This window comes from Phalangium opilio, unplaced genomic scaffold, assembly GCF_054372755.1.
Source record: "Phalangium opilio isolate 3A_F unplaced genomic scaffold, DU_Popi_V2 ptg000046l_1, whole genome shotgun sequence".
NCBI classification, from domain to species: domain Eukaryota; kingdom Metazoa; phylum Arthropoda; class Arachnida; order Opiliones; family Phalangiidae; genus Phalangium; species Phalangium opilio.
In genome coordinates this window covers 7,092,879-7,118,323 of record NW_028324169.1, presented here as the reverse complement: position 1 = coordinate 7,118,323, position 25,445 = coordinate 7,092,879, and the positions used below count along the sequence as shown (strand labels likewise).

The window sequence follows — 25,445 nt, the reverse complement described above, 5'->3', positions numbered from 1 at the left end:
ATGCATTTCATTTTTTGAAAAATAAGAACATATGTGACTGGCATATGAATTTAGAAAGCTTCCAAGGTCGTCAATGGCTGTACCATTTAGCTAACAAGTTTGAACAAGAGAGTTTTTCTTATGAAGAACTTACAAATTTGTCCTAGAGACTGTTGCTGAGGGAAACCTCGTTTTATTTGCCTCGAAACTGATACTATTGCCAAAGCTCAGTCGTTTTGCTAGGAGAAAGTAAACTTTTTTCCGCAGGGAGGATATGCAACGTGGTACGCATTCACGGAAAGCAACTTTAGGAAACCTTTAAAACGAATTTTTTTGATCTGTATGGACTGAAAAAGTCGAAGAATGTATTTTAAATTTTAAAATGCAATGTCATGAGACTTCTTTCCTTTGATCGCTATGGTTTTCCAATCTAAGCCTAAGGGACTAATCGTAAACAGGTAAATAGTGGTGTTTTATAAATAATAATGTTTGTTATGTCACAATACATGAATGTGACCTGCAAGTCTATTTTTACTATGGGTTGGGGTGGGGGGGAAAATTTAAATGCGAGGGTACCTTGTAAAAATATCTACATAAGAGCCAAATTTCTTGTAACTTTTCATCATTCTGCTCCTGACCGCCTTTGAGATCACTTTACGTTCCAATGTTGCGTCATTTCTTTGGCGAGTTTTATTGTTTGGAACATTGAAATTAACTTACTCTAACAAAAATAATGAGTCCATATCATTTTCTTTTAGTTCTTAAAGGAATAAAAGCAATAAATTTAGGTCGTCCTTTGCATAGGTTCGGGTAAAAATAGCATTGATAACAAACAATAAACGAATTTATTCTATTGATATTCGCTGCGCATTCCATGTGCATTCTGAAGGTTCTGGTTTTCATATTATCTAAGTTTACGCTTAATCACAATTTAACTTAAAAATTTATTTATTAATTTTGCCTATCCTTGAATTTAATAATAAAGACTTTTTTTGACAAATATTTGTTAGTACTTCTTTAATATTATGTTCAGAGCCGTCGAGAGTGTTTGCGGGCCCCGTGGAAAATGACGAAATCGCGGGGCCCCATCAAGACAGCCCCGGGAAAACTGACAGAATTGCCCCTCTCTCTCTCGACGGCCCTGATTACAAAATGAATGACCAATCATTTTCCAATTATTTTTAGGTCCGCGCCTGCTAATCTGGAGCTGGGGTTCGTTTGCCGGGGGGGGGGGGTTTGGGAGGATTTTTTTTAACAATAGATGTGGCTTTTTTTAAAAAAATAGAAAGCAAATTTAAGCAATCAGACTGTATTTTAATATTTATTATGAAAGGTTTTAGAGGTTATGAATGATTATTTCAATATGTAACCGCCAAGATGGTTGAAGGATATTCTCATTCTAGCTAAAGTCGGTACTAAATATATGTATCACTGCCAAGTACATCCATGGATTTAGTATAGAAGCTTACGCTTCATGGATATATCACTGTAGCCTACGGTAAGGCAATTCAATTTTAACCACGTTTATGTCTTAAAATTCCCGTGCGTGGTGGTACAAGCTCGCTGATGACGAAGAAATTGAGGTAAAGGTTTTATTTTTTTCGGCGTGCGAGCTACTTACCGCCCTCTTCTTCTCTGAATGTTGGTCCTTCCTATAATTGATTATTGCTCGCTCATTTGGTCCCCCCCACTTCTCAACTGATCTGCTGCAGGCAAACGCCTAATCAAGACTCCCTCCCCGACGTCTCTCTTTTCTCAATATTGACCCTATCACTACTCACTAGACGACACAAAATTAACAACCAACGCTTAGTTTTTGATATTATTCATAACAACCTATATTTAGACTTTTCATTATTTTCACCCGCCATAACAATACAAGAACCCGTGGTCACTCAAAAAAATTAGTCAAACCTAGGGTGCTCACTACTTTCCGACAAACACACTGCGTGTGCTGTCATCGATGACTGGAATTCCTTGCCCAATGATGTCGTCATTTTATCTAATAAATCCCAATTTCGTTATAAACTATTAGACAATTTTCGTTGTAAATTATAAGGCTTAAATTTCTGTAAACCTTCATCCATTAATGATTTTTAAAATATTGCATTAATGTGCAGGGCATTCCTAATAAACTGATACTAGTTTCTCTCTTAATTTTTTTGTTTTGTTTTGTATTATTATTGTTATTTTTTAATATGACTTTATTAATAATATCGTTCTCGCTTCACTGTATTACTACATTGTCATTCTGTCAATTGACTTATGTATAGACTTACGGTGTTCACGTATACGTCATATTGTAGACTTAGTGGACTATTGCATTCAAAGAAATAAATAAATGTAGTGCGTGTTTTAAGGTTAGTGATATATCCATGAAGCGTAAGCTTCTATACTAAATCCATGTACTAACTGTGTTTTTTCTTTAGCAGGGATGCCATATTGGGCTGGAAAGCCGCCAATTGGGCTTCTTCTCTAAAATATTGGCGGTAAATAAAGGGCTTGTCTGCTTTTTACTCGTGCGGGGGAGAATCCCCCCTCGCACGAAGTATTGGTCCCGGTTTTCAAGGTCCCTCTAGCATAGCTTTGGCAATGCATGGCGATAGGAATACCGTGTGTTCGGGCTTTTCATCCCCATCATTCCGATTTCGATTTTTTAAAGTAAACACTTATTTGGTGACTCCACCAGAACGAACTCTAGTTAAGCCGCAAAAAAGGATAAATAGACTCCGCCTCCTCCGAAGCACGCGTTGGTGCGGTGGGTTAAGGATGGTGGCGTGCGGTAGTTTAGGCATGGTGCTAGTGGATAGCTTAAGTCTTTAGAAGGTGTTGTCTGCTGCGAGTTCTACTGTTAATATTTATTAGGCTCTTCACATCTGGAGGTATGGCGTCTAGCAAATAAATTTTTATCTAATGCTCGCTTTTTTAGCCCCTATTGTTTAAATTTGTATTATCTTACATATCCCGCACGAGTGTCCTTTCTGCTGGGACAGCTTGTTTATTTGGCTTTCTGTACTTAAAATACCGCCAAAAGGTGAAGATTATAAAATGCCCAAAAAAACTGACAAATGGTACTGTCAAACCATTTGAGCAGCTTATAATTCGTCAATTTATGGTTAAGTGGTTTCATTTTGTTTTGGGTTTTAAAAACCGTGTAAGCAAAAGTCTTATGGTGTAAGTATGTAATATTCATTGAAATTTGTAAAAGAAAAACTAATTCCAATTTTCACGATAAATTTTTGGCTTGTTTTTGGGCTGGATTGTTTAGATCTTAGTCAGTTTTTGGGCTTCTTTTCGTAATATAGATTGCCGGTCTTTTGGGCTTCTATTCAATTTGATTTTGGCGGGTTGAAGGTTTTCAATCTGGCATCCCTGTTCTTTAGTTCTGAATTTCGGGCTCCTGACTCTCCTTGCACAATATTTGATAATTTGACTTAACAGTTATCGAATGCTATCCAATACAATATTTAAGGATCTTTCAATAAAGAACGTAAGATAGTTTTTATTACTGGTAAATTGCGTTTGACATTAAAATAAAGTTTTGTGAAGTATTTACGAGTACTATTTATTGCCAAGGCCTACGCAGATAGCTGTAAAAAATAGCTTGCTATTTGTTTGGTGCCCATTTGTTTGTTACGGGAGGATTTTACTAAGAGCTCAGCCAAGTGAATACAGTATTTTCCCTCGCAAATTTTCCAAATTATCGCTGTTTGGCGAATTTTTATGATATTATTGCTATATTTCTTAAATATATTATCGCAATATTTCTGAATTTATATATGATACCTGTCGCTACTTTCGTGAAATAATATATGGTATCTGTCGCCACTTTGGCACTATAATATACGGTATCTGTCGCCACTTTGGCACTATAATATACGGTATCTGTCGCCACTTTGGCACTATAATATACGGTACCTGTCGCCACTTAGGCACTATCATATATGGTACCTGTCGCCACTTTGGCACTATAATATATGGTACCGGTCGCCACTTTGGCACTATAATATATGGTACCTGTCGCCACTTTGGCACTATAATATATGGTACCTCTCGCCACTTTGGCACTATAATATACGGTACCTGTCGCCACTTTGGCACTATCATATATGGTACCTGTCGCCACTTTGGCACTATAATATATGGTACCGGTCGCCACTTTGGCACTATAATATATGGTACCTGTCGCCACTTTGGCACTATAATATATGGTACCTCTCGCCACTTTGGCACAATAATATATGGTACCTTGCGCCACTTGGCAAAACATTATGGTACCTGTCGCCACTTGGCAAAACAATATGCCAATCGCTACATTTTGCGAAATAACATACTATATCTGTTGCTAATTAGGGGAAATAATGTGGTACGTTATTAATGCCTTTTAGAAATAATATGGTACCTATCAATACCTTTTTGAAAAAATATGGTATCTATCAATACCTTTTAGAAATAATATATTATCTTTCGCTACTTTGCCGACATTGTGTGTATATATATTTGCTTTTCTTGGAAAAATGTCCATATATATTTACTATTCTTGCTTCAAGAGTAACGTTTTTGATTGCATCTCTCTTGATTATATTGTCAGTTAAGGGATTAAATATTTACCCTTTTATCTCAAAATACATCTCCAAATGGATTCGAGTAATGAGAATATGTTATCACACACGGATAGTGATCTCCCTAGTGAGGAAACACAGATAACCAGAGATAATCCATTGCCCTTTCAAACTGGAGTTTCCAATGTTAATGTGATTTATGCCCTTAAAATTTTGACTTCTGTTGGAGATGGCACATTTAAAGGAAGGGTTATTAAACGGCTACCTAATGAAGGTATTAAAGGTGGTGACATTTATTTAGTCTATAATGAGGAAAAGAGAAGCGATGTAATGGTTTTCAAAGATGATGAAATAAATTGGAGAAATAAAACAAATAAGAGTAAAAAGAAAGGGCAGAATGAAACGTTTTCTATACATAAGCGTTATTTCTATGTGAAAACTGGAAAATCTGCATATTCCAAAGATTTTCAGAGACTTGTTTTCACTTTAGTTACAAGTAGTGGCCAGGACCTTTATCTATTTTTCTATAGAGGAAATGAAAAATTATGGTTTGACAATTTAAAGAAAAAGATAAAACCCAAGGCGCAAAAACAAGAGAACACACAAAAGGGAGATTGTAAGGAACTTAACAAAATTAATTCTGACCCAAAAGAGGGAACAATTGATAGCTCAGAAAATGAACTATTTATCACGGCTGAAAAGATAGGCCATGAAGAAACGAGTAACTCGAAGCAGTCTTCTATTAAGGACCATGTATCTGAGAACACTCAAAAAGACCATCTAAAACTCAGAATTTGGCTTTCAAAAATACAGTCTTTACTAAAGACATTAAAAAAATTAAATTTGAAAAAGAACTTCAAATAATATTTAGCCTTCATCAATCCGTTGAACTGGGTAAAAGACTCCTTAAAGCTGCGGGCCCCAAAAGCACTACCAATCAGTGCCTTACATTAGAAAAAATTAACATCAGTGCAATGTATGTTACTGTGGTATCTATGAGAAACACTGAATTAGAGAATGACCCTTATTTTGATGTGTATTATTTACTACATCAAAACAGGTCGCTTAAAACTATTAAATATTTCTGGCAAGAGTTTGTAGAGATTTACAACTTGACAAATATTTGGGAGAAGTACCTGTTGTTGGTGATTATAGAGATAATTATTTTGAGGCAATCGTTGAAGAGAATAGCAACAAGGGAAATTGGTTCTTATATTCTCCGGATCAAATTCGTGATGACTTAACTCATAATCTAATAGGAAAAGGATTAACTGACCGATCAATTATTCGCCAAATAGACGAACTTATTGCCTGCGAAACGCTAGAAAGATTTGATCAAAGGCGTGATCAATTTAGATCAGGTTGGACATTTGATGGCAACATATTTCCTTATTCTGTCATCGACGATGCATTGAGAAATCACGCTATCGCTGCTCAATTTAAGAAATACAATGCATTCCAATACGAAAAGCCATATAACAAAACATCTGAAAGATTCAATGACAATTTGAAACATGAGATTGAGAAAGGAAAACTAGATTATGACCAGGTCATCTTGATTTTTAGTTTAAAACAGCTTAAGATTTTACAAGAATTTAACCTGGCTTATTCTAAGGAAGACGGTTGCTATTTGGTAAAAAAAAACGTTAATCCCAAAATACTTGAAATTTTCCATATGAAAAAATTAAATTCTGAAAAAGACATTATCAGTTGTGTAATTCAGGGAATATATCCTTGTTATAAAGCAAAGGCAGTTAAGAGGCCTAGAGTTGCTGCTTCGTTCAAAACTATTGCTCGACAATGCTTGAAAAATGACATGGTTCATTGGTGTCAAAGTACCAACGCCTACTACGTGGCAGACCCATATGACCCTGAAAGGATAAATATAGTAAACTTGCAAGACAAAGATCAGCCTTGCAGTTGCGGGAGTTATCGAAAACGAAAGACCTGTTGTTTTCACATTTCTGCAGCGGAAATGCTATGTAAAGAAGTTCCTCCGAAAATATTTAAACAACATAGAGTCCTTCAACTCAGTGATCTAAGCAAAAAAAGAAAACAAGTTGGGAAACCAAAATAAACCTCTCCGAGCCGAGACGAATTTACTTTCTAAACACAGGTCCACCAGCCATTGAGAGAAACCGGAAATATATCGTTCAAATTGGCGAAATATAGCCAAGGTCTTTAGCAAAGGCTTAAGCGTTTAATAATTTCCTTTGTATTCTCAATAATTCTAATGAGGACCTAAATGTATCACGGAAGGGTGTATTTAACTTTCGGCTCACTCTGAACCGTTAACACCTCCTATAAGAGGAGGCGAAACAAGGTCATTTCTAGTTTAAATCTAGGGTATCTCATTTCACAGACCCAATAGTTTCAACTCTTGTCGATAGATGAAGAATTAACATCCATATTATCTAATGAATATAAGAAACGCGATTACACTATATATAAATGTAGTAAAGCTGAATTAAAAAGTAAACACCAAATTTGAAATGCTAATATCAAAAGATGTTCTTGGAATATTAAGATGAAACGGAGCTTTATAGCTACACAACTTCTAAAAGAATCGTAATGCCGAAAAATATTTAAAATATTTCCATTTAACATTCTGCAAAAAGGAAATGTTATCGTTTTGTAAGAGATCTTATCATCCTACTCGCTTTATATTAACTTTGATATGCGTGTAGTGTTTCGATTCGGATGCAATCTTCATTACTCGTTCTATATAAACTCTCACTTGTGTCATAACATAGAAATAAGTTTATCTTAAATAATTAATTAAATATAAATGATATTAATTATTTTAATCGCCAGTAAAAAACTTTAAAAATAGTTAAATCGTTTAAAATAAAGTTGTTCCTATTATCTTTCGAAACGTTGCTAATATTGACGTTTAAAGTGAAGGGTACCCCTCTTGCCAGCTTTCTTCAAATTTTGGGGTATATATACGATTCGTTTCCATTGTAATAATAGATAAAAACGCATTCGCGTGAACCGATGGTGGAAGCCCTGCCATTGGGAGGCTAGACGTTTCTCGTAACCCTAGCCGCTCGCCGCGTATATCTTAAAACGAAACGATAACGATGGAGAAGAAGCCGAAGCCGGAATGGACAAAGACCTGAAGATGGTGGTGCATAGAAGCTGGTGTCAATGTGGGATTGACGAAGAACAGAAGATGGTGGTGCTTACGAGCCAGCAAGTACAGGCTAGTGTCCATGTGGGATGGACAAAGACTAGCAGATTGTGGTCCTTAGAAGCCAGTTAGTAAAGACTGGTGTTTTTGATGTATGGCCAAATTTCCGTGAACCGCGAACGCGTTCCGGAAATCGGGTATTTGTTTGCTACTATTTGTGAACTGCGAACGCGGTCACGTGGGGTCTGACAGACAGACACACAGACACGGCCGGTGTAATACCTCTCCGTGAAATACGTCACTCGGAGAGGTAAAAAGAAATCCTTCATAGGGTTTAAACATTTTTTACCCGCCCTTTAAAAAATTGCTACAAGTCACTATGATTTTAACAATGTAGAATATATACTATACTAAAATTTAATTAAGTGAGGCTCTAACTGAAGCATTTAAATGTTTGCTGGCAACTCCAACAATAACGTTTTGGTTCTGTAACCACCCCTGGGATTTTCTATTTCGAATACGTAATACGAAGCAAATAAAGTTGCCACTGCTTTGAGAATGATTCGCCATACAAATGTCTTTCCGTCATTGATGATTAGAATAAGTGAATATTTTAAAAAGTTTAAAGAGGAGAAAAACAACGTGTCATAACCGGTTTTAACTAAATTTTCCTCATTTTTATCATTATATGCTTCAATTACTAGTTTTGAGGCTGGTTCCAACTACGCCTTTTTGACGATGTGTTTTGTTAATGGAAGAAAGTATTGCATAATTTTTTCATCAAGGAATCTGGTGATTTTTGTGACTCTTGAAAAGTCTGAAATGATCTAGAATATTGTTGTACAAAATAATAGAAAATAAAGAATTACCAATGATGGTCAGTATTGGTATTTATAGACTATGGTCACATAAATAAATACATGAACCGATCATGATATTTTAGGGCTGAGTACGATGAAACATTTAAAAAAAACGTTTTCTTCAAGTTTTTAGTATTTCAATTTTACTAAATATGGGCACTTTACTTTTTAGAGCTGTCATTGAAAAGATAAAAATGCGCTACCAATTGGATTGAAATATTATTAGTAAGTGCTGTTTCTAATAAAATCTCCCAAATAAATAGCGTAGATTCGAAGTACTCGTCTACCACCATAACCGGTTTTTTCAACCTGCATGAATCCGTCGTAAAACATCTACACAACGGGCTGTACGTAATCATAGTTTTCATTGACCTGTCCAAGGCTTTCGACACGGTTCAACATGATTTACTCATTCAAGACCTCAATAATTTTGGATTACGTGGCAGGGTACTTGAATGGTTCAAGTCCTATTTGTCCCAAAGAACTCAAACCTTGTATCACAATAATCAATATTCTGACAAATTGGTCATAAAACACGGCGTACCCCTGGGCAGTGTATTGCCCCCCTTACTTTTAATGTATATACAGTCAAACAGCACAAAGTACTGAACCAAGCAATATCTTACGAGTATGCGGACGATACCGCCTTGGTCGCAGCAGATGATAATATACAAACTCTGGTCAAAAATATAGAAGACGATCTTAGAAATTTAAAATTGATACTGCAAACAAAAGGACTCTTTTTAAACAAAGAAAAAACTAATTTTATGTCACTCCTTCCCCCTTGTACTAACTATTAGACTGGAATCGCAGTCCATTCAAAATTAAACCGTTAAAACACCAAGGCTTATGCCTTTCAAGGAACGAGTGAACGCGGCCATCTTTGTTGTTTACATAGGCTCCCTTTTTCACCAGCGAAAACCAAGGGAGGGTTAAAATATGTGCCCCATTTTATGGACAAATAGTGTCTACGTTTCCTAAGAGCGTTTATAGTACTAGAGGGGGAGGTAGTTTTCTCTCCCTAAAAATAGAAGCTCCGTGGTCTTACAGGTTTAAATTGTTTTTGGCATTTTAGCGTTTCATTACGAGATCTAACGAATCTGTTAATAAATAAATATTTTAACCGGTTTTAATTTTTAGGGTTAAAATAGAGTTTTCGTTAATTTCAAAACACTTAAAAAACGGTTTAAGAAATGTTGGGGAGGAAATTTTTCTTGTCCTTTTAGCGCACGCTATATTACGTCATACTAATACTAGAATAGAAAACAAGATCACCCCGGCCATATCCAAATCGGTCACACCAAAACCTGGGAAAGAATGGTAGAAATGAGCAGAAAGACGCCCAACCGCAAGGAACAATAGTTTTCCGTCTCTAAAGAGCGCAAAACTAAAAATAACCTAACCAAAATTAAATTCCATGACATTTCCAGGCTCTCCCTAAGTGTCTTAAGTCTTTTATCCACGACCAATTTTAATCTCGCCCCCGCTCTGGTTACCGAGTCTCAATAGTACAAAATTTCATTGTAGGCGAATTTTTTCATTACCCAGCGTACAATTAACCTAATTGATTGGTATCACTAGGGATTAAAATTTACTATTACATTTCCTATTTATTCTGAATGTAAAAATGTTCACCCTTGTTTGACGTATTCGTAAATATCCCTTTTATTCTTACAGGGGAAAAATGCCTAGTTTTAGTGAATTTAGCCCTTAGTGTAAAGTAGTTTTTTTTTTGTGTCTCCACCCCCGTGATACGGGCAAACCGAAATGGACTGCTCCAAACTATAAATGTTTTGTTGGTTTTTTATGTATATTAGTCATCTCGACTGAAATGGAGCCCCAGGAGTACGTTTTATCAAGTTTCCTTCCGCAAAAAAAATGTTTCGTCATATAAAAATTCCAGAAATATATCACAATTTTTAATCAGAGAAAAATTGCATGACATTTAAAAAGTCATAGGACGCATTTAAACATTTCTTCCTTTCCTATCTGACCGGAAATAGACCTGTCCTGTCACGGGATTTTTAGAGCTACATTTTCCCCCAACCTTTCGCTCCCTTTCTTAATTCTCTCTGATCTTATTCAATACTGAAGGTTTAGCAGACTACTCTTTCTCCTCTCTTAATGAACTACTTTCCAATACAAGGACTAAGAATAAAGGAAGCTTCTGAGCTTAGTCCATGCGTGATAGTGTCTAAACTAAGCCCCTTGAGTTTGGCGCCTTAGACCGCTCGGCCATCCTGACGTGGTTGTACGTAATTTGGACGTTTTATAAATTACATCTCTTCCAGTTAATTTCATAAAACATTCCGTGTCAGAAGTTGGATTCCAACCCACGCCCTCATACGAGCACCAGAATACCCAGATTCGCATCGTGAATGTAAGAAAGTAAGCCCCTTGAATGTGGCGCATTAGACCGCTCTGCCATCCTGACGTGGTTTTATGTAAGTTGGACGTTATGAATATTATACATTTTCGACTATTATTCATAAAACATACCGTAACTGCTCCATTTCGAAATTTCCATTGAAACATTAAACTTTGTATTACCAAAGTACGAAATCCATGGGCACTTTTATGATTCTTTATGGTTTCTTTTCTACCTTAATCAGTCACGTAATTCATTAGGAATTAGTAATCTTAATTAATTAGTTTGATAAATAGATGCCTAATTTCTAATTGAATTTAATTAGTTTCTATGTCTAATTGCTAATTGGCTAAACACTTAGTTCGAAAATATTTATCTAATTTCTATTTCTAATTCAATTAGTTTTTAGCTAACTAGCACAGCTCTGAAAAATATTTTATGTACGTCTTTTAAGGGTTAGGCATATGTTAGGGGTAATCATTTTGGCGATGTTAAAGGCTTCCATTCAAGGGGCTACTCACTCACATTTTCCCATTGTGAAGCACTAAAATAATTATAGTATAAGTAAATTAATTGTATTTGGGATTAGGGGTAACCATTTCAGTGCAAATAAAGGCATTGCACCAAGGGACTACTCACGTTTTCCGATATTGGCGCACTTAACTGATTATAACGTAATTAAATCAATTGAATTTGGAATTACAGTTTCCCATTTCATTGCAGTAAAAGGTACTGCATCGAGGGGCTATTCACACAAATTTTTTATGCCTGCTAAGTACGGTAGGATGGGGCTACTATTATTAGCTATTATAGCTACTATTACGCCATCTTGTTTAGTTCTCAATTTGTTTCCAGCTGTCGAGATTGGTTTTGACTTTATTAGTAGAAATTACTTTTTTTATAACAAACTCTATTCTGTGATTTGAGCGGAGAAAATTAAGTAAATTTTTACGTTAGGAAATATTCTTGAATGTATCTATTTTATTGTAAAGATTTAAAAATTTAAAACTACTTGATGAAAATGCTATAAATATAAGTCATAAATCGTACACTTCCAAAATTCCTTTATTATAGCTAAGAAATTCAATAACAAGGTATTTATTATTGTCCCGAAAATAGTAATAAAAAAACAAGATGCCCCCGGCCATAAAATGTTTTGCCTAGGCTAGCTAAATTTATTGTAGGTGACCCCGGCCTAAACCTTACAAAAATCTCATAATATTTGGCACTAATATTTTTGCCAAAAAAGTTAATTTAACAACTATTTTATATGCATAAAAGCATTTATCTTTTTTTGGTTTAAAACAATTTTAGAATTAAAAATGGTGTTGAAAGGACGCTCAGCCAGCCAGGGTCGGACCTATATTTTGCAGAACCACTAAAACGCGCAAAAGTAAAAACCTGGAAAAAGGAAGCGCGTGAGGAATTTTTTTTTCACGCTTAGAGGATAGGCAACTTCCTATCTTCGACGGCAGCTTATTTGATATTTAATGTGTTACAGCTTTGGTTCTGCGTGCTGACAACATACGAAAGATATATTTCGAGACGACAGACAAAAAATACTCATCTTCAGGATTTAAAATGTCGAGGTTTTAAATACTGTAAATCAGTATTTCCTTTGTCTGTTGTCTGCACGCACAAAGCTACGTTAATGATCGCCACTAAGCCGCTTCAATATAGAAATCTGGGTTTGCGCGTGCTGACAACCAAAGCTGGAACATATTATATATCGAACAAGCTGCCGTCGGAGATAGGGAGTTGTCTATCCTCTAAGCGTGAAAACAAATATCCTCACGATCCTCCTTTATCCCTGGTGAAAACATTACTGATTTTTTAAAAAAATTCTACCCTCTCGTGGAACCCTTAATTACCATCATTAAATTTATTATTTAAATTAAATAAAATTACTTAAATAATAAATACATTAGCAATATTTAATTATTTAACTTTAAATCATCACGATCAATTAATTCAAATTATAATGCTAAAAATATATAGATGGCTGGCTATATAGCTAGATTTGAAAATTTGATCTTGCTGAGGTTGCATAGTTTACAGACTAGGAGGATTCATACCATTTACGCGAGGAGGCCCAGCTTTAAACTCACCCAGTGAGTCAGGCCTCCTTGTGAAAAAAGTATGAATCCTACTAGTCTGTAAACTATGTATTCTCTCTTATTATCTTAATGTTCATTTTTTGAGGAGCTTAAGTTGTAGATTTTTTATTTGATTTATTCATAGTAACGTTATTTTAACCACCAATACCCTTTCATTTATAGTTAAGTAACTAAGTTTTTAGAACGATAACTTAATTAAAATGTGAAGTCAGTTTTTAAATCTAGCTAATTGAATTCCTCCTTTCCCACAGAGAAGGTCTGAAATTTAAATCACTTGGCAGAGACTGGAGGTCGTTAACGTTTAATTACAGACTCTTAATGGGTATTTTAAAAACTAGGTTTCATTAAAATTGAAATTCCAAATTATAATTAAATACTTTTTGTTTGATACGTTCTGGGGTTGGCAACCAGTCTGGGTGAGTATGGGGCCAAACTTCACTTTAGCTCGCGCATTTTAAATACAGTTTATTAACTTTTTTCAATAAATATCATTTATTCAAAGTTAATTATAGGTTAATTTGTTAAAATTAAGGTGCGGAAACTAATTAAAATATATATTTTCCATGTTTTTTTAATATTTTACCCTTCATATTATAGGTTGGGTTTGGTTAGATTATTTTAGTTTTCCAAATAATATCACACCTTTTCCATAATATTGTTGTTTATCTTCATTTACTTCCCAAAATAATATTACGCCTTTTCCAAGATATTGTATTTTGTTATCTTCATTTAAGTTCCGAAATAATATTGCCCCTTTTCCAAAATTTTGATTAGGTTCAGGTTTGGCCGTCATTTAAGGGTTATATTTTCAGAAATCCTTCTAATAAACTCTGCCGATATGGACGACCAAAGCTATGAAAATATTGATTAAAATAGTTTCCGCAACTTAAATGTAATTAATTAACATAAAACTGGGTCCTACGGTCCATTACATTCAATTCTGGCCGTGTCTGGGTACATTTGTCAACAGAAAAATTTGACATGCTAATATCACACATCCTGTGAACTCTGGCCAACATTTCCTATCACTGGTTCATTTTCAGCTTCAGACCAAATCTCTTCTTCTAACAATACATCATCAGCTTCAGATGTAGAGTCTAAATTACGAAATACCAAAGAGTTTCAAAATAAGCTAATAATATATAACAAATAAACAAAAATCAGTATGGAGTAACTTATCTTACCAATAATATTTATTATGAACCAGTCTGGGTGAGTGTGGTCAAACACTGTTGAAGGACAACCTATCAAATGAATTTTTATTTTAATATGTAACATTAAAGTTACGTTGATGTACAGCTGGGAGAGCTGGGCGGTAAGATTCGCAATCGGGACCGACTGAAAAATCCCAATCGCGCTAAATAATTTTTGTTTTGCGCGAGATTTACCGGAACTAAGTTTCTGGTCTACGTTTTCTAAATACTAAAATTTGAAGCTTTTACTTGCTTCCTAAGGTTCATAGTTTTTACTTTCTAAATCAAAGTACTAAGGTTGTTTTCTAAGTTTTATTTTTGCTGGAGCAGAGCTCCTTGTTGTTTGAATTCCAAAAGTGTTGTGAGTTACAAAGGGGCCCGTAGGCCTTTTATACATACAGTCCATGAACTTATATACAAGAAAAACAAATTAATTTGCACGTGTGATATGGACTACGCTTCGAGAGGGAGAGTTTTTCAAAAGATAGGATGACGTCTTTTGGGTTCTTGACCCTCCACACCTGAACGTCCCAATCCACCGAAATGTAAAGTTAGGGTCAGGCGTTCACGCCTCTTCTATAGATGATTTGGTTTTATTTTTAAAGGCGATTTGTTGCGGTTTTTTAACTCTTTTGAATTTTAGTTTCTATTTTTAACCCTTTAAGGTTATTTTTTGGGGAACTCTGGCCTTTTTTTCAACACTCCCCGCCGAAAGACGTAGTCTTTCCAAATTAAAATAAGAAAAAACAATACACTGATATACAGTTACAAACTCAATAAGTTAACAATGAATTTTTAAATTTTTTACAATTTTATACAAGATAATTTTCAGTTAACATCATCATTAACTTCCAAAGAATATAATAATTGGACAGGTCTTCTTAATTCGTTTCCTTTACTATTTTTTAACATGTACGATCTAACCTTTCCGTCCCTGCCAATTATTATTTGCGTTATCACGCCTAAATTCCACATATGCTTTTTAACGTTATCCTCATGGATGAGAACAACGTCTCCTACTTTTAACTCTTTTTTGTTTTTGTTTAATGTGCTGTGGTGTGCTGATCTTAATTCTAAAATATATTCTTTTCTCCACCTCTTCCAAAGTTTTTCCGTTAATTCTATTCTATATTTTTGTTTCTTAGTTATTTCATTTCTAGAGGTTGGAATTTTTTCTTTTTGCATTTTCTGTGGTGGCAGACAAGTCACCCTTTTCCCTAACAGTAAGTGTGAAGGTGTCAAGGGACTGGGTTCCCCTACGTCATTAAATACGTAGGTTATTGGTCGATCATTGATTACGGCTTCAGTTTCCACTAACATGGTCTCCATTTCAGAGTATGTTAGTGCAGCCTTCCCCATTATTTTCTTTAAGGTTGTTTTTGTAGATCTAACCAATCTCTCCCAATACCCCCCATGCCACGCCGCTCGTTCGGTGATAAATCTCCATTCAATGCCTTTTTTACCAAAAAAATTCAATACATCAGGGTCTTTTAGGGTTTTCCAAATTTGCTTCAACTCTCTATCTGCTTTTTTAAAGGTTTTCCCATTGTCACTGTATACAATGTGTGGTATACCCCTCCTAGATATCATTCGAGTGAATGCTAACAAAAATTCGTGAGTGGATAATGATGAAACCAGCTCTAAGTGCACCGCACGTGATACGGCGCACGTAAATAGACAAATATATGATTTTTCCATTTTTCCGTCAATTTTGACCAACAAAGGTCCGGCAAAATCTACTCCTAAAGTTTGAAAACAGGGGGTCTCACTGATTCTTTCCCTGGGCAAATTTGCCATTGGGGCATCCCCCGCAGTTGCTAAGTGTTTTTTGCAAAGAAAACATCCCTTTACTACAGTTTTTGCTAATTGCCTGCCTGATATTATCCAATATCTTTCACGAGCCTGGGTTATTGTGTCTTGTGTTCCGGAGTGGCACACTTCCTCGTGACTCTTTCTCATTATCAACTTTGCTAATTGGCTAGATTTTTCTAAGACTATAGGGTGTTTCGCGGTGTAACTCATGCTAGATTCATCTAGCCTACCCCCTACTCTCATGATTCCTTCGTCATCTAAAATTGGTCTAAGAGTCGCAATTTTTGAACTGTTTTTAATTGAGCTCCCCGCCGTTAAGGTTTTAATTTCCTCGCCAAATTCTAGTTTTTGGGTAGCCCTAATCCAAGCAAATTCTGCCCTTGTTAGCTCGCTGGCTTCAATGGGTCCCCTTTTAATCTGGATTTTTCTACATTTGTCTAAAAATCTAAAAATGTAGGCCGTTATCCGCAAAGGCTTGTTTAAATTACTATAGTTTTTTAGCTCAATTAAATTGGTTAAGCTAGGGTTTTCTTCACACCGAATGACTAAAACTGTTTTCCTTTTTTCGCATTCTACTGTTTCTAAATTTTCTTTTGATTCGGTTTGATCTTTTCCCAACGGCCAGTTTGCTTGTTCCCCCTTGAGCCAATTTGGGCCTTCCCACCAAAATGTCCCCTTATCTAAATCATCAATTTTACACCCCCTGGTGGGCAAGTCGGCTGGATTCTGTTGACCTGGACAGTGGTGCCAGTTTTTTGGTTCTGAGATTTTTTGTATCTCTTTTACTCTGTTGGAAACAAAAGGTTTCCAAATGTCGGTAGCACCCCTAATCCAGCTCAACGCTATAGTCGAATCCGACCACATAAAGATTTCTAAATTAGTTTGGTCAAAGGCTTCTTTTGCAAACTTTACTAATCTAGCGCCAATGACGCAACCCATCAGTTCCAATCTAGGGAGACTCAATTCCTTCAATGGGGCTACCCTTGCCTTAGCGGTTACTATTGATACCCTAACATCTGTTGAGTTAACTAGGTAGCGCACATAAATTACGGCGCTATACGCCTTCAAACTCGCATCACAGAAACAATGCAGGGAAACATTGGAAATATTTTTAGGAGACTCCTTAAAATAGCACCTGTTGATGGCGATTTTTCTAATTTCGGGCAATTCCCCGTACCAATTTCTAAACATCCTTCCATGTTCCTCACTTATTGTTTCGTCCCAAGAGACCTTGTTTACCCACAAAAGTTGAAGTAGCATTTTTGCTCTAATGGTATATGGAGCTAAAATCCCCATAGGGTCAAAGATCTGTGCTACCATGCTAAGTACTGTTCTTTTATTTTCTTTTATGCTTGGGAGTATTTCTTCCAGATTCGTTAAATCGAAGGAAAATTTGTCGGTTTTAGGGTCCCACACTAATCCTAACACCTTTTGTTTTTCTGGTTCTGCTTGTCCCTCAAATAGTATCCTACAACTTTCCCCCGACATGTTTTCTTGTTTCCAGAGCTCCCTAAGCTCCTTCGAGTTTGTTTGCCATTTTCTAAGCTTCATGTTGGCTTGTTTTATGATTGTTGCTACTTCTTTTGAAAGTTGCAACGCCCCCTCGACACTATCCTCCCCACTTGTAAGGTCATCGACATACAAGTCCTTGTTAAGTACTTCTACTGCCTGGGGTTTTTGCTCTTTAAATTTTTCAATGTGAAATTTTATAGTTCCCGCCAATAAGAAGGGACTAGAAGTTATGCCAAATGGCACTCTGGCCATCCTAAGTGTGACGAATTCATTTCCCAATACTTGTCCATTAACCTCTTTGACCCATAGAAACCTTACTGAGTCCCTTTCCTCTTCCGCCACTCCTACCTGTAAAAAGGCCTTTTCTATATCGGCCGTGATTGCTATTGTATGTTTTCTAAATCTAAGGAGTAGCAACAAGAGGTCCGGGTTCAGATTGGCCCCGCTACTAAGACAATCGTTTAGGGATGGTTGTCCCTTTTCACTGGAAGAGGCGTCAAATACAACCCTCAATTTGGTTGTAGCGCGTTCCTTTTTGAGTACTGGCTGGTGGGGCATGTAGTATGTCCCAACCTCGTTTTCTTTAATCATTGGGTCTGGCACTTGTTCAGCTATTCCTAAATCTAACTGTTCCTCTATTACGTTTTTATAGTCTGAATACAGTTCTTGATCTTGATTAAATTTTCGTACCAAAGATTTCATCCTTTGTGTGGCTATGGTTTTATTATTGGGCAAAACCTCTTTCTCTACCCGCCATGGGAATTTTACCTGATATCTATCGTCAACTATTTCAGTGCTTTCTCTAAATGTTTTCATAATGTCTGATTGTAAAGGTTCTAATTGAGGATTCCCATCAATTCCCAAGGCTTCCAATTCCCATAATGATTTCATCATGTCAGATGTTTTTCCAATATTTACAAATCCAACCCTGACTACATTGTTTACTTTTATGTTGGGTGCGTTTGTAGGGCCTTGAATGACCCACCCCAATCTAGTTTCTAAGCATACTAAATTCTTTGTGAATCGCTCTACCTTTCCCGTGACGATTTCCCAGTAGTAATCTCCGCCCACTAATATTTCTATGTTGGTTTCTCCTATTTTCGCCTGGCTGGGAGGGTCACACAAAGGCAATCTTTTATTTTCCATCAGATTTTCAATTTCTTTAAACTCAGAGGTGGTTATAGCCTCGCATAAATAGGGCAAAACTACAGCTGTTATTTCTACCTTTTCATTGGGGTCTATCAGGCTTTGTACGTGCAATTTTACTACCTTTCTTGGTTCTACACTAGGGGTTTTGTTCGCGAAGTTGTAAACAGTGACGGTTTGTTCTCCCACCACTGGCAATTCTAATTGGTTGGCAACTTCTTCCCTTATAAAAGTGGCTTGAGCGCCCCCATCTAACAATATCCTTACTCCCAAATTTTTATCTAAATTCTCAGGGTTGTGGGCCGTAGCCTTTGCTGTTTGCAATAATACGGAGCCCATGTCTAATTGAGTGGAAGCCACTGTGGCTACTCCCCCTTCTGTTTTTTCCTTTTGCGACTCTTTAGGTTTATCTACTGTTCTAAGATTGGCCCTATTCTTATGGCAAATGACAGCGTTATGTCTACCGCCGCATATTTTACACGTTTTGTACCTAGATAGGCAATCACCACTTAAATGCCCTAATTTTATGCAAATGTAGCACCTATGTTGTTCTTGAATCATTCTTTTCTTTTCATCTAAACTAAACTTATAGCAATTTGAGCTAGAATGACTTTCATTTTCGCAAAAAACACAATAAAAAGACCCCCTATTTTGGCCTATCATTGGTTGGGAATTTTGTTTAAATCTAACGTTAGTTTGTAAAGCAGCGGCTGATGCATATTTTTGACCCTCGTCTGACGGTTTGAACGGTTTTGGTTTGGCTTTTTGTTTGTTTAAACCGAGGAGAGCGGACGTTTCTCTACCTTCTAATTGTTCCCTAATAAAATTTAACAACTCTTCAATGTCCCAATCCCCATCCCCCTTTTTTGATAGACTATATAATAACCTAATTTCGTTTGGTAAGCATTTTATAATTGCTGGACATATCGAATAGCCGCTAAGCGAAGTGTCTACCCCCAAAGAACGCAAGCTTCTTAAATTTACTTCACACGTATCAAAAAGACGTCTTAGTGACTTAACATCATTAGAGTCATGCACAGGATCTAAATTAAGTAATCTATCCATGTGGGTATGTTTTACTAAACGTGTTTTCTCGTATCTATTTTTTAAAATTCTAACTGCTTCGGCATAACTGGAATCCGAAGCGTGTAGGCCTTTAAGCGAGCTTTTAGCTTCTCCCGTTAAATGGGATTCTAATTGTGTTAATTTTTCTAATGGAGATAAGTTTTCATTTCTTACTGCTAGCTCGAACCGGCTCCAAAATCCTTGCCATAGTGTGAAGTCCTCGCCGGAGAATTTTGTTATTTCCAGCGTTGGTAGTCTCGAAGTCGTCCTATAGCCATTGTTGTAGGTGTTGTTTCCTTGGGGTTGGTTGACAGTAATTTGACCAGAGATCGCCGTACTTGACGTCGACTGTGGTCCGGTGATATTGGTCTGGATGTTGGGGCTGATGACTCCTGCTCCTACGTTCTGCGTTGTGATGTGTCCAGATGGTAGAGTTGGGTTTAAACCGTTGTTTAAACCGTTGGTAGTAGTGTTTGTTGGGATGGTGATCGTCGTACCGCTCGTTCCGCTGACCGAGCTGGCCCTCGATGAGGCCGCTTGAAGTTTTAGAATTCTTCGATTCACTTTGGATTTCATAAGAGTTATTTCGTCCTGAATTTGTTCATTTTTATCTACTTCCGCTTCGATGACCGTTTGATCCGTCGCGGGCATAATGTCTAATATTTTCTCGTTTAATAGTTTTAGCGATTCTTCCTTTTGTTTCAAAAGGTCTAATTGATCTTCTAGATCTTCTAATTCCGTTTTATCGTCGGCTAACATAGTTTTTAATTGGTTTTTTATTCTGGTTGCCGCGCTTCTCACGGTCGTTCTAACGCTTTTAATTTTTGCTAAGTTTGTTAAGTTTATTGGTATCGTCGGTTGCACGTTTGAGCCACCGGTTGCCCCTCCACCGGTTGGTGGGTTTTGATTTGATGCTATGGTTTTATCCATTTTTCGTATGGATTTATTTTTTCGAAAGTTCTCGCGTTTTTTTTTTTTTTTATAGAGTTCTCGCGTTTTTATGAAGTTTTTCTTCTTACCGTGATTTTAATCCAAGTTTTTCCCGGGTTTCCCGAGGCACCATAAAGTTACGTTGATGTACAGCTGGGAGAGCTGGGCGGTAAGATTCGCAATCGGGACCGACTGAAAAATCCCAATCGCGCTAAATAATTTTTGTTTTGCGCGAGATTTACCGGAACTAAGTTTCTGGTCTACGTTTTCTAAATACTAAAATTTGAAGCTTTTACTTGCTTCCTAAGGTTCATAGTTTTTACTTTCTAAATCAAAGTACTAAGGTTGTTTTCTAAGTTTTATTTTTGCTGGAGCAGAGCTCCTTGTTGTTTGAATTCCAAAAGTGTTGTGAGTTACAAAGGGGCCCGTAGGCCTTTTATACATACAGTCCATGAACTTATATACAAGAAAAACAAATTTATTTGCACGTGTGATATGGACTACGCTTCGAGAGGGAGAGTTTTTCAAAAGATAGGATGACGTCTTTTGGGTTCTTGACCCTCCACACCTGAACGTCCCAATCCACCGAAATGTAAAGTTAGGGTCAGGCGTTCACGCCTCTTCTATAGATGATTTGGTTTTATTTTTAAAGGCGATTTGTTGCGGTTTTTTAACTCTTTTGAATTTTAGTTTCTATTTTTAACCCTTTAAGGTTATTTTTTGGGGAACTCTGACCTTTTTTTCAACAAACATCATGGCCTAAAATATTATTCTAAATTGGTATTATCATAAAACCATTCTACTTACCCGAGACGAAATGCATTGAACATATTCTAGTATGTTCTCTTAAGGACTCAGGTCGAAGGCCCAACTTTTGTAACCAAAGGTTACGTCGCTTAGCGGATAATTTGTACGATGCTTCTCCTTGGTTTTTTTAAAATGCCCGGTATTCGAAAGAAGCGCGTTATCTGTTTTACTTGAGCAGCTTCTACAACTCTTCTACAAATTCTAACCGTTTTATCCTTAAAAACTGGGTACACACAACACGTTGCCTATATCTACCAAAATGGAGTCGGCACAAGACGAAGGGGAATCGGAGCTGGTTCAGTGTTAACGCAGTTTGTTAAACCGAACTGAAATGACTCGGTTTGGGTTGATACTAGTAACTCTGTATTTATGACATCTCATGTTGCCCTCTATTGAATCTCTCAACAACTATCGTTAAATTTATTAATTAAATAATATGATTTTTTTAATTATAATAATCATGTTAGCTAATTATAATTATTTAACTTTAAATGAGTATGTTTCATTGATTTAAATTACATTGCTAAAAATTATTTGGCGCCCGCCAGGCAGGCAGCCTACGGAAAATTCTCTCTACCCTCTCTCTCTCGTCTCCGGAGCTAGTTGCGGGCGTCGGGGAGGGGGGCGATCCTTCTTCCTCTCTCTTATCTTGACTCTAACTTAACTCGAGACTTATACTAACCGAGCATAGCTCGATTGGTTAGGTCACGCACCTTCACTGGCGTGTAGTATATGGATCAGGACGTCGCAGGTTCGAGGCCCGGAACCGACGGAAAAATAATTTCAATTGAAATAAAATGCGTTACGCCACCTAGGAGTTGTAACGTGAACTACGGGTGAATTTGGAGTCAAAAATTCGCGGGAAATTCGAAATTCAAAAAGTTTATTGATGACGAAACTTATTATGCGGTTACACCAAATCCAGCCAGCCGTCCAGCCAACAGAGGTCGGAACAATACGTTTTCCACTCTAAAGAGCGGCAAAACGTAAAAACACGAATGAAGTGTTTTTTACGTGTAGATTAAGATTATTATCATTAATTTTTGAAGTCGTTTTGCAGATCAGTAATACCAAAATTAAATGTATTACAACTAATTGTATCACTATCTCAAGTTCGAATGTGGTTGCCACCTTATTAACGTACCAGACGATGCAAGACAAGCTCTTGCCCAATAAAGGCAGTTTAACCAATACCATTTAAAGAAAAAAATTTGGTTCTTGGGGTACATAGCGAAACGAGATTTCTTATGGGTAACCGATACATCAGTTTATGCTGGATTTTTTAAGGTCAGGCCAGGTTAGAGGGGGGGGTGAGGACGGTTTGCGGTCATTGCGCCTTCTAATTTATAAAATCACACCTCAGGGGATCAAGGATTTTGTTTTAGATAAACATATTGACTTGTATTAAAAATTATAATTTAGTGGGGTGCACAAATTATTTCCAATAAAATAACTAGAGAAGTGACGTTTTTAGAAATAAGACTTAAAGGAATACTCTTCCCCTTAAACTACCGATTTTTAACGCTAGATGGCGAGACCTTCAGGGGGCGTGTAGGTTTTATTTGAAATATTTTCATCAACCATCATAGGCCAATTGAGTTACGTTTCAAATGATAAGAAATTATATTACCGTTTATGGTATATTTTAAACGTTTTCGTTATCTGGGAGCACGGCAGTGCTCCCAGCCAAGTCGAGCACTGACATCCTTTTCTCGAAGCAACTCGTGGCACTTTTAAGCCCACTGTAACTTCGTGATGGGTACAGGTAAAAGTCTGAAATTTTGCTTGCCGCGAGGACTGTCAATCGTAGCTATAGATTCCAAATTTCAAGTTCCTACCCTATATACTTTTCGAAATATCTCAGGTGAAATTACCTTATTTTGTCACTCACTCACTCACTCACCGATCATCAAAATTCTAAGGTACTTCTAGACTAGATAGAAACTTAAAATTCAGGATTTAGTTTTCATTTATTTTATAAAGCACAGAAAAATTAAAACATCCCGAAATTTTTATAAAATTGTTCTTTAGTTCTTTATTTTAAAACTAGATGGCGCTGCCGTCTTTTCAACAGAAATAGTGTGTGTTCTTGATGAAAGGACGTAATGGTCCAAAGTTAACCAAAAGTTAAATATATATTAAAGCTAATAGGAGTAGTAGTTTAAAAGAAATGTGTGGTAACTGATGCTACATTATTTTATTAGGATATCGCGTACAGTCTTTATTGCATATTCTCTGCGGGTCGAAAGGTGTAATTCAGCGTAAATATGGACAAACGTTAGCGATTATATTGGCAAACGAAGTACCACGAGAGGGTCTTCTTTTAATATAACTACCGAAGTATAACGAGAGGGTCTACAAAAAGAAGTGAGATCCTATGAAAAACATTAACATGTACAAAAATGGGCCAAGCCTCGCTTCGTGCCCACTCCGCCGTAAAACGTTCTGAGATCCCATGTAGAGCCAAGTCTGCCTTTTGTTCTCATTCAATCGCCAATTGAACAATTATGTTATAAATTAAGTCCTTTTCCTAATTAATAACCAATATTCTTTGACTCTATCATTATTATACATCTTTGTTCGTATCAAAAATATCGTGACTTGGCAAGCGCAGGTGTACATGAGGTTATGTATAACTCGCCTTATAAACTTGTAAATAGGGTTATGCATAACTCACCATATAATTTGTACATAGGGTTGTGCATGACTCATCTTATAAACTTGTACTTATCCCCTCGACCATAATCGATTTAGTGAATATCCCCTCGACTTCCTTTTAATATTACTTATCTGCGATTGCCAAGTCACGATATTTTTGATACGAACAAAGATGTATAATAATGATAGAGTCAAAGAATATTGGTTTATTAATTAGGAAAAGGACTTAATTTATAACATAATTGTTCAATTGGCGATTGAATGAGAACAAAAGGCAGACTTGGCTCTACATGGGATCTCAGAACGTTTTACGGCGGAGTGGGCACGAAGCGAGGCTTGGCCCATTTTTGTACATGTTAATGTTTTTCATAGGATTCAGGTTTTCTTGTTCATTTACATAAAAAATTCGAGTGGGATTATAAAGTTTCATTTGCAAACATGTGTCTAACCCAAATGACCTCCAAGGCTTGTCATAAACTAAGTGATCGTAATGTTCTATCTTTATTTGAAATTTCGTAATACTGTATATTTATGAAGAACTAGATGTATGCTCAAAATTATGATTAGATGTATGCTCAAAATTATGGTTAGTTATATATTAATTGTATTTATTGATTCACAAGAAACTACGCCTAGAATGCAATTTTCTAAATTAGTATTTCAACGGTGTAAAGCTGAGAGAGCTAAGATGTGTATAGGTTTCGACACAAGGAGGATAATCAACATCAAGGTTGTGACGATGGGCTCTTTTATATTCCCAACCGAGCTCGCGTGAATTGAGAGAAAATATTTCAATTATTTTAGTTATTTTAACTAGATCCGCCAAAACAAAGATCTGCGTCACCTTATTGGCAGAATAGCTCATCACGTGCGGAACGACCTCTACTGCAAAAATATTAGTTTACTGCCTTTTAGGGGGGGGAGAAATTTTTTAGAAGGGCCCAGCTTTCCGTGGCAGACTTTAGTTGGGGCAGGGAGGAGAGACTTGAGAGGGAGTGTTGATCTCTTGCTAAAAAAATCCGTCATACAAATAGTAAGAGGGAAAAAAACTGAGGGTAGGAATTTCTATCTCCTTTCCACGATTTTATCTAAGGCGCAGGCGCGAGTGCCGTCGTTTACTACCGCCAACAACACTTCTTATAGTTCACCATGAACTTCCGCTTGCAGTTCAAAGCCGGTTTTTAAATTTGACGCATGCGCGCGGACACCGCGACGAGTGGCAGAGCCAGCGCCGGGGAGGGAAGAGTCTAGCCACGAAGCGAACAAAGCCGCCTATTCACTTTATTACTCCCTCTTTAGTCTC

At 36.6% G+C, this 25,445-nt stretch overlaps 1 protein-coding gene across 1 annotated transcript; it reads right to left on the bottom strand.

Annotated features, from left to right (window-relative positions):
* Positions 1-15,040: 15,040 nt before the first annotated feature.
* LOC149676486 (uncharacterized) lies at positions 15,041-20,677 on the bottom strand. Its single transcript, XM_089838756.1, has one exon. The coding sequence runs from the start codon at positions 20,675-20,677 to the stop codon at positions 15,041-15,043; it is 5,637 nt and encodes a 1,878-aa protein (XP_089694882.1).
* Positions 20,678-25,445: the final 4,768 nt, after the last annotated feature.

What these genes read in the sequence shown, in the direction of transcription:
- LOC149676486 (XM_089838756.1), bottom strand. Translation starts at nt 20,677, where the DNA reads ATGGATAAAACCATAGCATCAAATCAAAACCCACCAACCGGTGGAGGG.